This window comes from Vigna unguiculata, chromosome 11, assembly GCF_004118075.2.
Source record: "Vigna unguiculata cultivar IT97K-499-35 chromosome 11, ASM411807v1, whole genome shotgun sequence".
Classification (NCBI taxonomy): Eukaryota; Viridiplantae; Streptophyta; class Magnoliopsida; order Fabales; family Fabaceae; genus Vigna; species Vigna unguiculata.
Genome location: NC_040289.1, coordinates 32,192,762 through 32,205,489, shown reverse-complemented (window position 1 = coordinate 32,205,489; position 12,728 = coordinate 32,192,762). Strand labels below are relative to the sequence as shown.

The following is a 12,728-nucleotide window of genomic DNA, read 5'->3' as shown; positions in this document are numbered from 1 at the left end:
TTTTCAGTCCTACCTAAGCATAAAGGGGAAACCATTGGAAGGAAATTTGAAGAAATTTTAAGGGAATGGGGAATTAGGAATGTGTCAACACTCACTGTTGATAATGCATCATCTAATGATGTGGCTGCTACATATTTTTAAAAAAAAGATGAAGAATATAGGTGGATTAGTAATGGATGGACAATTTTTCCATATGAGGTGTTGTGCTCATATACCAAACTTAGTTGTGAGTGATGGCTTAAAAGAGTTGCACAATTTAATCACAAGTATTAGGAATGCTGTAAGATTTGCAAGGTCTTCACCACAAAGATTGGCTAAGTTTAGAGAGTGCATAGAGTTTTCAAAAATTGAATGCAAAAAATTGTTGTGTCTTAATGTTCCCACAAGGTGGAATTCCACATATATGATGTTAGATGCAGCAATCAAATTTCAAGTTGCATTTGAAAAGCTTGACAACTAACATGTCTATCTTTAATTGAATGACTTATTATTCATATTTTTTTATGTTAATATTAGTCTTAGAAAAATTGAAACGATTTAGATAATGAAGGTCCATTGGCCTTCTATAGAACAAGTCGCAAAATATATTTCAATATTATCAGTTGTATTTGAATGTTTCTCTGTTACAATGTACCAAGTGGAAACCTATTATGAAAGTGCATTAAATTAAGCTATTAAGAATTGGTATTTAAGTTTGATGTTTTTAGAGTATTAGTAAGTATATCACACATCTAGAGTACCTGTCATAATTAGAATCACTAAAGTAGTATGTTCTATCTTCTCTTATTGACTATGCATGTGATAATTTATTATCATTTATGTTTTTCAGATTGGGAGGCACTATTTGTGGTTGCAAATATCAGAAGAGGAATCACATATGAGCTTTGTGGTTTCCATCTCAGTTAATAGGCAAGGGTATATATGTGCCATAACCAAGCGAGGAGGTGTACGGTTAGATCCAAGCATGTATGTTCTTTCTTTTGTAGCTGCAGATTCATTATTCCATCAATGGTTGATATACTTACAAAAATTATTAATTTTATAAATTTAGTGAATATATTTATTTAAATTCAATAATTTTTTTATTATTTATTCAAATTAAAGTTAAGTTCGAACAACCCGACCGTATTTAACCGTAACCAATATTATCCATATTCAAATAACTCGACAACTAAAATAGTCGAATTGGATTTTAAAATATTAAATTTGGGTTATGCTGGATTGAGCATAATGAACCCGAACCCGATTCAACCTGACTTCGCTCACCCCTACTTTATTTTAGGGTATTTGCATTAATTAGAAAAAATTAATTTGGGTGTTAGGAAAAAAGATTGATCCTCAAAAGGAGTAGATTTCAAGATAAATACATCTCATTAATTTAATTGTATAGTTTCCAAAATACCTTTTTTTTCAAATTTTCTTCTGCATGACAATGATAATAATAATAAAAAAAATAGAAATAATAATACTAATAATAATGAAATAAAAAGCATTTAAAAATAACTGAAAAAGATAATATAACATCTAAATAAAATAGTAATAAAAATATTGATGACAATAATAATTAATTTAAAATTATTAATTATATTATACTTTAATAGTTAATTAAAAATATTTTCAACCAATTACATTTTATTTCAAATTAACTACATTAATTACTATTTTTATTTAAAAAATAACAATTTATCTTTTATTTTGAATTTAATTTAATTTAATTTATTACGTTTTATTTTATATTAATTTTAACTATAAGAGTAAAATTGTAATCTTATTTTTTCTTGTATTAACATAATTTTGTTATCTGTCATATAATCAAATCATTCATAATTTTTTACAAATTTTACTTTTAAATATCTTTATTTTCACCTCATTATCTCTTAAAACAAACAACACTATAATCTTTAAGTGTTTGTGCTTCAAATGATGGATTTTATGAAGACTAAATAAATGGATTTGAGAGGATAAAGAGGAATTGTAGTACTATTTGTTTTAAGAGATGAAGAAGTGAAAGGGAAGAGATTTGAAAATAAAGTTTATAAAAGTTTGTAAATGATTTGATAGATATGATAAATAAATAAAAAATATTTTAATAAATTAAATTGTTAGAGAGAGAGTATACTTAAATTCACGTCAAACTTCCTATATCAATATGCAGACTTAAGCAAATATATACTATATACGAATATGATTGTACTCCCTAAAAGAATACCATGCATGTTTATAGGTTTATGGATCCCATAAGATATATTATAAAATAAAAGATTATAAAAACTTACTAGATATGTGATAAATCTACCTAATAATAATAATAATAATAATATATTATTTAATCAAATTAACCATTTATTTTGTTAGTATATAATATGAAATGATATTATGATGTCAATATGTCATGTAATAAACTGTCAGATATTTGATCTTATATTTCTTTAAGACAGTGAAACGACAACAACAAATATTTTGTTCTGTTAATATTATTTAGTCACTTTATTAATATTATTAATAAGAATAATAATATTTTCATGAGTGTTTTATTTCAATTTAGTTTTAAAAAAAGTCAGATTCATATATTTTCAAAATGTTTTTACATTTGGAAAATAATTCCAAAAAAAAGAAAATCGCTTTACGCGGGTTTTTCCCCTTTATTTTGGAGTAAAATTAGGAAAGGATTTCCTTTGATTTGCAACGAGATCCTAAATTATACTGTATATTCGATTTTATCTAAAAATACTAATATCATTTTACGAATACAAAGTGTATATTTTTCTCGCTGTGAATCCAAATGAATAAACATAAAGAAAAAAAACCTTTTATTTATATCAAACAGCAATAAAAAAAAATCATTTTCCTTCTTTTTCTTTTTCTTTCCTTTTATTTGTATTATTTTTCATTCCCTTTTGTCCCGAATACAACAAAAAGAAATCATACTTTTCAAATTAAATGAACGTAAAAAAAAAAAACGACTTTTTGTAAGTAGATATTGGTTTTACATGATAAAATATACAAGTGTTATCCAAATACAACAAAAAGAAATCATAATTTTCAAATTAAATGAATGTAAAAGAAAAACGACTTTTTGTAAGATGTAGATAGATATTCGTTTCACACAATTAAATATGCATGTGGGCCACTATATGTTTTCGGAACCATCATTCTTAAAAGTATACAAAAATATCACTCGTTTCCAAATACATAAAATTTCCTATTTTCGTATCTGCGAACAATCATTCCCAATACACATGTTTGGTAACATTTGCTGATTTGAAAAAGTCCTAAAATTAAAAAATTAAAAAAAAAATCCGTTTTAAGAGTTACTTTCCGGAAAGGGGGGTGTAAAGGGACTTTCTTTGGGTGCACGAAGGAGAAAGCCCAAAATTGTGGTGTTTGGGCCAGGAGAAGGGTTGTTCGATAAGGCGTGAATGTTTGCATTTTCCTTTTCAAGGGAAACGACTTCCACCATGCATATATAAGTATGTATAATAGAAGGAAAAAAAAATAAAGGAGAAGAAGAAAAAAAAAGTAAAGTAAAGGAAAGTTAACTCACGAAACCAAACCTAGAAGAAGCATTGGTGTTCCTTAGTTTCGTCACTCGCTCCAATCTCAGAGTCAAAGTGATGGCCGCAACAACAGCAGCATCACTCACTCTTTCAAAACCTTCTTCTCTGCCTTTCAATCACACCCACGCTTTTCCCAAAACGCCCTCAATACTTCCCACGCCCCCTCGCTCCGCCGTCAAATCTCTCCTCCTCGTATCCTCCAAAAACCCCCTTTCCGATGTTATCTCTTCCCCAGCCGCGGACGACAGCGCGTGGGATGATGACGAGAAGCCGCGCGAGGAGTGCGGCGTCGTCGGCATCTACGGCGACCCGGAGGCCTCCCGCCTCTGCTACCTCGCCCTCCACGCGCTCCAGCACCGCGGCCAGGAAGGCGCCGGAATCGTAACCGTTCACAACGACGTCCTCCAATCCATCACCGGCGTGGGCCTCGTCTCCGACGTCTTCAACGAGTCCAAGCTGGACCAGCTCCCCGGCAGCCTCGCCATCGGCCACGTCCGCTACTCCACCGCCGGACAGTCCATGCTCAAAAACGTCCAGCCCTTCGTCGCCGGTTACAGATTCGGCTCCGTCGGTGTCGCGCATAACGGTAACCTCGTCAACTACCGCGCTCTCCGGTCCGACCTCGAGGACTCTGGCTCCATCTTCAACACCACCTCCGACACCGAGGTCGTCCTCCACCTCATCGCCACCTCCAAGCACCGCCCCTTCATCCTCCGCATCGTCGACGCCTGCGAGAAGCTCCAGGGCGCGTACTCCCTCGTTTTTGTCACCGAGGACAAACTCGTGGCCGTTCGTGACCCCTTCGGTTTTCGCCCCCTCGTCATGGGGAGGAGGAGCAACGGCGCCGTCGTGTTCGCCTCCGAAACGTGCGCGCTTGATTTGATCGAAGCGACGTACGAGAGAGAGGTTTTCCCCGGCGAGGTTCTCGTGGTGGATAAAAACGGTATTCAGAGTCTCTGCCTGATGTCCCATCCTCAACCCAAGCAATGCATTTTCGAGCATATCTACTTCGCGCTTCCGAATTCGGTTGTTTTCGGGAGGTCTGTGTACGAGTCCCGCAGAAGATTCGGGGAGATTTTAGCCACTGAGAGTCCCGTGGATTGTGATGTTGTGATTGCTGTTCCTGATTCTGGTGTTGTGGCTGCGCTTGGGTATGCTGCAAAAGCTGGGGTTCCCTTTCAGCAGGGTTTGATCAGGTCGCACTATGTTGGGAGGACTTTCATTGAGCCCTCTCAGAAGATTAGGGACTTTGGTGTGAAGCTGAAACTCTCACCCGTGCGTGCTGTGCTTGAGGGTAAACGTGTGGTGGTTGTGGATGATTCCATTGTGAGAGGAACCACCTCGTCCAAGATTGTTAGGTTGTTGAAGGAAGCTGGTGCCAAGGAGGTTCACATGAGGATTGCAAGCCCTCCCATTATTGGGTCTTGCTATTATGGGGTTGATACTCCCAGTACAGAAGAGTTGATTTCCAATAGAATGAGTGTGGAAGAGATAAGGAACTTCATTGGGTCGGATTCTCTTGCCTTTTTGCCCTTTGATAGCTTGAAGAAGTTGCTGGGGAGTGAAAGCCCTAATTTCTGCTATGCTTGCTTCTCTGGGAATTACCCTGTTGAGCCTACAGAGCTCAAGGTGAAGAAAGTTGGGGACTTTGTTGATGATGGCTTGAATGGGAATTTGGAATCTATTGGTGGTGGTTGGGTTCAAGCAAACCGAAACCAAATCGAGGTTGGTAGTTAGTGGTAATAGTTTTTCACAGTTATCTCCTGTTTCTGGTTTTGTTACAGTGTTAAGCCTAATTGATACTACTTATGTGATGTGGTGAGAGATAATATCGGTCAAACCATTCTTTCAACCATGCTGGTGAGCTTCGTTAGTTCATTTGGATTCTGAAGACCGATTATGCGTTTCTCATCTGATCTGATATATGGAGCTGCTTTTGTTATTTAGAATTTAGAACAAACCATGGTATAAGAACTTTTGATACTCTTCTTTTTTATTTTTCAACACAGGGTCTTTTCAAATGCACCTTGGATTTTCTTGGATGGTAGTTTTCCATCTCTTTTTATCTGTATATATATATATATATATATTTGTTCGAGTCCGTGAAACAGAGGAGTAACCATTTTAAAAGAAACTCAACTTTCTGTTTACTTGGTAACTTAAAATTGTAGAACTCAGTTAAGAGTGGGGCAATGTTTTGTTCTGTGAACAACATTAAAACGAAAGGCCAAGTTTTCATGTGGCAGTATGTTAAACTTTGTTTTCTGTTTTCATTTTTACATGAATGTTAAGTTAAATATATTTCTGAAAAAAAAAATACTGTATCATCTTCCTGTATAGGCTTATTAGCAAATGACTCTAATTTGTGATGGAATTTAGAGATTACAGCAAATTCTGTAAAATTAAATCAGTTTATTTGCTGTCTTCATTTCTTTTATTTCACAAGACATTGTGGTCAACATTTTGGGATTCATGTCCAAGGTTGTCGACTGAAGTACAATAGTGCATTCCTAACAACCACAATCAGGTTTTTATGGTGCGTGGTAGTCACGATCAGGTTTAGCAAAAGTAATTTTTAGTGTACTTTAACTACTTACTGCATAAATGCAAAATTGGCAGCAATACCACAAAAAATCATTTAATGGATAAGCTGATGCAAGATGGTGCTTATGCATGTCTATGTCATAATCTATGCAACATTTGTTCCACAAAATCTTTTCATCTGCAAAGTTTATACCCTCAAAGGTGTATGAGAAAGGTCTTCGAAGGAAATATGAAAGGTGTAATCCAGTGTGGATGATGTATGGTAGGAGAATGAGAATTGGATTGATGTAATGGTAATTAAAAATGGTATATGGTGGTACAAAAGTGTTCTTTTGATAACGATTAACATGAGTTGCACATAATTACTTCTTCCTTTGATTTGTTTTTTTCCATTTTACAAAATCAAGAATGTTATTTAGTTGTTACTGTCTTGTAGCCGTAAGAAGAGGAACATTAGTATGACCATTAGTATGAGGGGGTTTTATATATGATATTTAATCAATTCAAGTTGACAACTTAATAATTATATAATTATTGTTACTAAAAAAATCATCTCTCTTGGACACTTTGTTAATGCGAATAATAACTTCGTATACTACTAAAAGCAGTGATTAAAGTTTTTACATAAAAATAAATTGACTTCCCTGGCCTTGTAATACAAAAGTGGTGTGATGTTTTGTCCATTACTTTACTCGAACTATAGTATAATTTAAGTATATAAAAAATATCTTTACATTAAGTTCATATATGAATTTTTTAGAGATTTTAATTTTAAGAATATATGTTAGTAATTTAATTACTCGGAACATGGAATTTTATTTAACAATAAGAATTTAATATTCTCTCTTATCTCTTATATATATATATATATATATATATATATATATATATATATATATATATATAATTTTATCGTGTAAGCCTTCTATTGTAATTGTGGATGATGGTTTATTTAATGTACATCTATTCAATACATCTTTTAAACTAGGTTAAATCATTCCAGAGGTCCTCATAGAATTCTCAAGTAGGTTTCCCAATTTTCATTTTACTCAATTGAGTCTCCAATTTTGAAAACAGCAACAATTCAGCCATAACCGTTAAAGTTGCGTAAACGGCGTTTTCAGATGATGAAGTGGAAAAGTAAAACGGATACGTGTCAGTGGTATTAAAAATTCTTTGTAGCCTACATGTCAAATGTGAAATAAATTGATTGAAACCCTAAATGGATTCATCTTCTCCTCAACATCTTCTCCGCTGAACTCATCTTCCTTGTAGTGATCTTCTTTCAATTGGTACATTTATTTCTTCATCTTCAAATGTCGCTTTGCCATTCTTGTTCCTCTTGCACGTGTAATGGTTGGGGGAAGAAGAAACCTAGTTTATCTTCACGTGGTGCTGGAGGATCGAGGAGTTTTGGTTCACTACCCATTTGCTACTATGGAGAGAAATCAGTTTTAAGAACTGCGAAAACAACAAAGAATAGGGGGAAACAATTTTGGGGTTGTTCAAAATATAAGGTGAGAGAGGTTGAAGGTATGTTTTTTGTGTTTTTAAATGGTATATAGGATAACCGGTTTTGTAATTTTGTCGCAGAGTGGAAGTGAAGATGGTAGATGCAATTACTTTAAATGGTGGATTGAAGATGCCATTAAAGAGATTGGTAACAGTGAGAATTGTGAAGGAAGGGGTGAAATTTTGGTGAAGACTGAAGAAAGTGATGGTGATAGGAAAACGATTACTAACTTGGAGAAATCAGTTGCCATATTTGAGAAATGGATGAAGGTGTTGATTGGGATGATTATCTTTGTTTGTGTGGTTAATGTAACTGTGCTATCAATGCTGATAAAGAATGCATGATTAGTTGTTGCAGTGTCCTTTAGTGGTTATAATTAGTTGTTTAGAATGTTTATTTCCATGTACTGTATTTATATTTGAGTATCAATGAATTTGGAAGTTATTTCCATTTACAGTTTTAAGTGTATCCACATATGCTAATTTTAAATCTGATTCTACATACAATTAATGAAAAGCATGAGACTTGTAATTCATAATAGATTACATATCAAAAGGTCTTGAATTCACAAAAAGTACATCACAAAAGTGGTCCAGCCACTGAGTAACAATATTAAAATACAAAACAAAAGTGATGGTCCAGCCACTCATTAGCAATATTAAAAGATGTCTTCATGCAATGAAAGAAATTAAAAAAGTTCCAAAGTGACCTTAAAGGTTCACAGCTGTTACAAAATGAGATCACAAAAAAAAAACCAACACATGCAGCTTCATGGCATTCGACCCCTTCTAGCATTCAGTTTCACTCTGGCATTTAATGCACCTCGTGATGGCTGGTGGGATGGTCGAGTTGGAGTTGGCTGTTGGGATGGTTGAGGTGGAGGTGGCTGGTGGGATGGTTGGGGTGGAGGTGGTTGGTGGGATGATAGAGGTGGAGGTGGCTGGTGGGATGGTTGAGTTGGTATTGGCTGGTGGGATGGTTGGAGTGGAGGTGTGTGCTGAGATGGTTGGGGTGGAGGTGGGTGCTGAGATGGTTGAGTTTGCTGTTCAGATGCATCAGTGGGTGTTGGCTATTGGGATCCTTCAGTTGGATGTTGCTGATGGGCTTCCCTTAATTGAGCCAGATGAATTTCAATTGCTTTCGGACAAGCCCTTCTATTGTGCCCAATTTGCTTACAGATACGACATGTTTTACGTAAACCACCTTTTCTCAGTCTTGTTTCATCTCTTCTGATCTCCCATTGCTCTAATCTTCTTTGTTTCTTCGGTCTGCCTGGTAAAATTCTCTTCGAGGGGGGGTAAGACAACAGGGTATGGAGTTGTCTCCCATAAAGTCTGACCATTGATAGGAAATATTATGGAAGTGTATATCTCTTCATAAGTGGACTTCCTAAAGACTGCTGGGATGAAGTCTTCTCCATTGAGGTTTAGAAACTTCATTGCAAACAGTGAATGGCAGTAGGGAATACCACTTATACTCCATTTCTTGCATGTGCACGATTGTTCATCTATATTGACAACAAACTTCTCCCCTAATTGCGAGATGTGCCTAACTTCAAATAATTTCTCTGCTGACCAGCTGCAATGACACATAGAACACCAACAATTAAACAAGTTTCATTTTTTCAAATTAAACAAAATGAAATCCTTACCTAGGAATCCAATACTTTGTTAATTCTGACACCTTCTCAAATATGCTCATAATTCTAGGACAAATAGATCCTGATATTGATTGTATATTCATTCTGTTTTTTGCCCACCTTCTCATCAAGTATACCCGAATATCCTCCAACATGCTTATCACAGGCTTAGTCTTTGTATGCAGCAATACATTATTGAAGGCCTCAGACATATTGTTTACCAAGGTATCAGATTGAGCCTTTGTGGTAAATCTTGATCTGGACCAATATCTAAGTACAACATAAATATTCGAATTATGATAGTATACACTCCTATTTGGTTGGAAATAAAATTACTGACCATTGAAAACAATGCAATGGAAATTGTATTACCTGGGTGGGATTGCAATCAGATGCTTAAATGCATCTTCATTCACATCTTTTATATTCCTCATCTCCCTTTCTCATGCTTGTGGGTGTGTGGCTGCAGCTGCTCTCCACATAAGACGTCTTAGACTTTTGGCTGGGAATTTCTTTCTGAAATTGACATACAAGTGCCTTACACAGAAACGTTGATCAACTCCAGGCAGAAGTTCTTGTATGGCTGGTAGCAGGCCCTGACAATATCATAAATAAAAAAATAGGTTAAAATTTTTCTTATCAAATAAATATGGGAAAAGAGCTTGAATTTGAATGTACCTTTTGTCGATCAGATATAGATGTATAGGATGCACACACTGCAGGTCCACCAAGGTCCTCAATAAGTAGCTCTAAAAACCAGGACTAGGAATCCTTATTCTCAACCTCCACTACTGCATATGCAATAGGCAACATTTGGTCATTAGCATCTCAACCAATGGTTGTTAACAACTCTCCTCTGTATTTCCCTTTCAAGAAAGCCCCATCCAATCCAATTATAGGTCTGCATGAAATGAAATTGTCTCTGTATGCTTTCAAACATGCGTAAAACCTCTTGAATATTGGTTCCCTTTCATTCTCCTCAACATTAACTTTCACTGTTGATCCTGGATTTCTTGCTAGAAGCTCATACGCGTAATCATATATCTTTTTGTATTGTTCTTTAAAGGACCCTTCAACATTTTTTGCTGCAATTGCTTTGGCCCTATAAGCCATACACCTTGAGATACCAACATTCCATTTTCTACTAATTTTTTCACGGATTTCAGTTCCTTTTACTCTTGGGTTTTCCCTAACTATTTTTTCCAGTTTCTTACTCAACCACTTTGAACTAAGTACACGTAGGTTGAATTCCCTACTGCATGTGTGGTTATCTACAATTTTTTGCAACTGCCAGATTTTAATAGCTTTCATGTAACCACAATATGCTGTCCATGGGCATTTTCCTTTCCCACCTATACATCTTAATCTCACTCGTCTTTTGTCATTCTTAACAAACTTTATGTTTCTCCCATTTTCAAGTGCATAGCATTTGATAGCTTCTAAAAGTTCCTCCTTTTTAGTGAAATAGGTCCCCACATCCCATTTGTAATCAACCATTGTCTTGGGCATTGTAAAAGTCCCAAAATTCCATACCCCTCTTCATCACTATCTACTACATCACTCATATATTCATCAGATATCCATTCATTATCCGACAACCCCCCCACATCATCCTCCACGTCAATGTCATAGACTTGGTTCACTTATGGCCCAAAGGTAGTTGATTGTCCACAGGAATCAGATTCAACCTCAACTTCTACATTACCAGACCACTCCTTATTACGTAGTTCATCATCAATATCACAATCAACACTAACATCTAGTAGGTTGTCAATACTCTCATCCATGCTATCATTTGGTCTAGACTTAGTCCAACTATGAACATCACCATCTTCTTTTATCTCAGTCTGCCCCACATCTTCTTCAACTTCACAGGTAACTTCAACATCCCTTAATTCACCCCCAACTTCACCTTCACAGTTCACTTCAACATACCTTAATTCACCCTCAGCTTCAACTTCACACTGAACTCCATCCTCCCTCATCTCACCCTCAGCTTCAGCTTCATAGTTCCCTTCAACATCCCTTAATTCACCATCACCTTCAACTTCACAATGAACTCCATCCTCCCTCATCTCACCATCACCTTCAACTTCACATTGAACTTCATCATCCCTAATCTCACCCTCACCTTCAGCTTCACACTGCAAACCGTCACATAAAACAACACCAATATCAGCCTTAGTTCCCACTTCCCTTATCTCAACATCACATTCACCTTCACATTCAATACCATTTACTACAATAGGAACACACTGATTCTCAGCTTGAGGTTCACCCTCCTCTTGTGTGTCAGGTTCATCTGGATAATACTCCAACATTTCAATGACTTGGGGTTTAGACAATGAGTGTTCTAAATGAACTTCACCATTCAGTCTTGCGATATTAACCATATGTAACGCACCACTGTCATCACACAGAAGCTGTAGTCTGTCATCCAATACTGAAGAACCTCCAACTGAGAACCATAATTTATTTTCTCCAACATACCCGAGCCCTTTTATCATGCTTAAAACAACAAAGTAGATCCACATGTCTGGGTCAAACGATAACCTAGTACTTTCCCCATATTCGTACCGCAACTTCCCATCACTTATGAATTTACCTCCATGGTGAAAAATCACCTCAAATTCCTCGTCCATCATGTAAACACGTATACAAATAGATACATAAACCTATATATTAATCATATACCGACAAAAAAATATGAAACATATATTAAATACAGAATACACTGAAAAAGACACTACAATAGCACTTTAAACATGGGGGACCACAACACAAAACCATTTACACATGGTGGGCAAAAAAAAGCATATGTAAACACCGACAAACCACAATCAATACTCTGGTTCCCCAAACAACAAACATCAGAACATGCACCGAAAAATTTATTCCCAAATCCCCAAATGCTATAAAGAGAAACTCACCTTCTGCCCTTCTATTTAAAGCAAATCGCGATTCAGATGATGGAAAACCTCCAGTGCAATTCCATTCCAACAACTTCTTCCCCTTCTATTCTCTTCACTTCGCTTCGCTTCTCTTCGCGCAAGAACCCTAGCTCGATGGTTTCCCCCAAATCAATTTCAAAACACAAAGTCCTCTCGTATTCTCGTCCTTTTCTATTATTCATTTTTCAAATATAATTTTTAACACTTAATTATTAATTAATTCTGATCGAGCCACGTCAGTGAAAAACAACACCTCAGCATGCCCAATCACTGTTCATTTAATAGTCATTGACGACCGTTAACGGTTATGACTTAATTGTTGTTGTTTTTCAAAATTGGAGACCCAATTGAGTCAAATGAAACTAGGGGGACCTACTTGACAATTCGTTACAAATATGAGAAACTCTTGAATGATTTAACCTTTAAACTAATACTAATTAATGATGATAACATTTTAGAAATCAATCACAATTACTACATTATCAAAACATTTTTTTTTCTTCTTTTGGGTAGTTTAATATTAT

General features: G+C 35.7%; 3 protein-coding genes across 3 annotated transcripts; 2 read left to right on the top strand and 1 right to left on the bottom strand.

Moving 5' to 3' along the window:
* The first annotated feature begins 3,492 nt into the window (after positions 1-3,492).
* LOC114169705 (amidophosphoribosyltransferase, chloroplastic-like) lies at positions 3,493-5,604 on the top strand. Its single transcript, XM_028054971.1, has one exon. The coding sequence runs from the start codon at positions 3,615-3,617 to the stop codon at positions 5,292-5,294; it is 1,680 nt and encodes a 559-aa protein (XP_027910772.1). The 5' UTR covers positions 3,493-3,614; the 3' UTR covers positions 5,295-5,604.
* A 1,813-nt stretch (positions 5,605-7,417) lies between these two features.
* Positions 7,418-7,958, top strand: LOC114170377. Its single transcript, XM_028055856.1, has 2 exons — positions 7,418-7,618; positions 7,695-7,958. The coding sequence occupies exons 1-2, from the start codon at positions 7,418-7,420 to the stop codon at positions 7,956-7,958; spliced, it is 465 nt and encodes a 154-aa protein (XP_027911657.1).
* Positions 7,959-9,168: 1,210 nt separating this feature from the next.
* Positions 9,169-10,762, bottom strand: LOC114170376. Its single transcript, XM_028055855.1, has 5 exons — positions 10,087-10,762; positions 9,932-10,002; positions 9,785-9,849; positions 9,391-9,523; positions 9,169-9,192 (listed from the first exon to the last, which is right to left on the bottom strand). The coding sequence occupies exons 1-5, from the start codon at positions 10,760-10,762 to the stop codon at positions 9,169-9,171; spliced, it is 969 nt and encodes a 322-aa protein (XP_027911656.1).
* Positions 10,763-12,728: the final 1,966 nt, after the last annotated feature.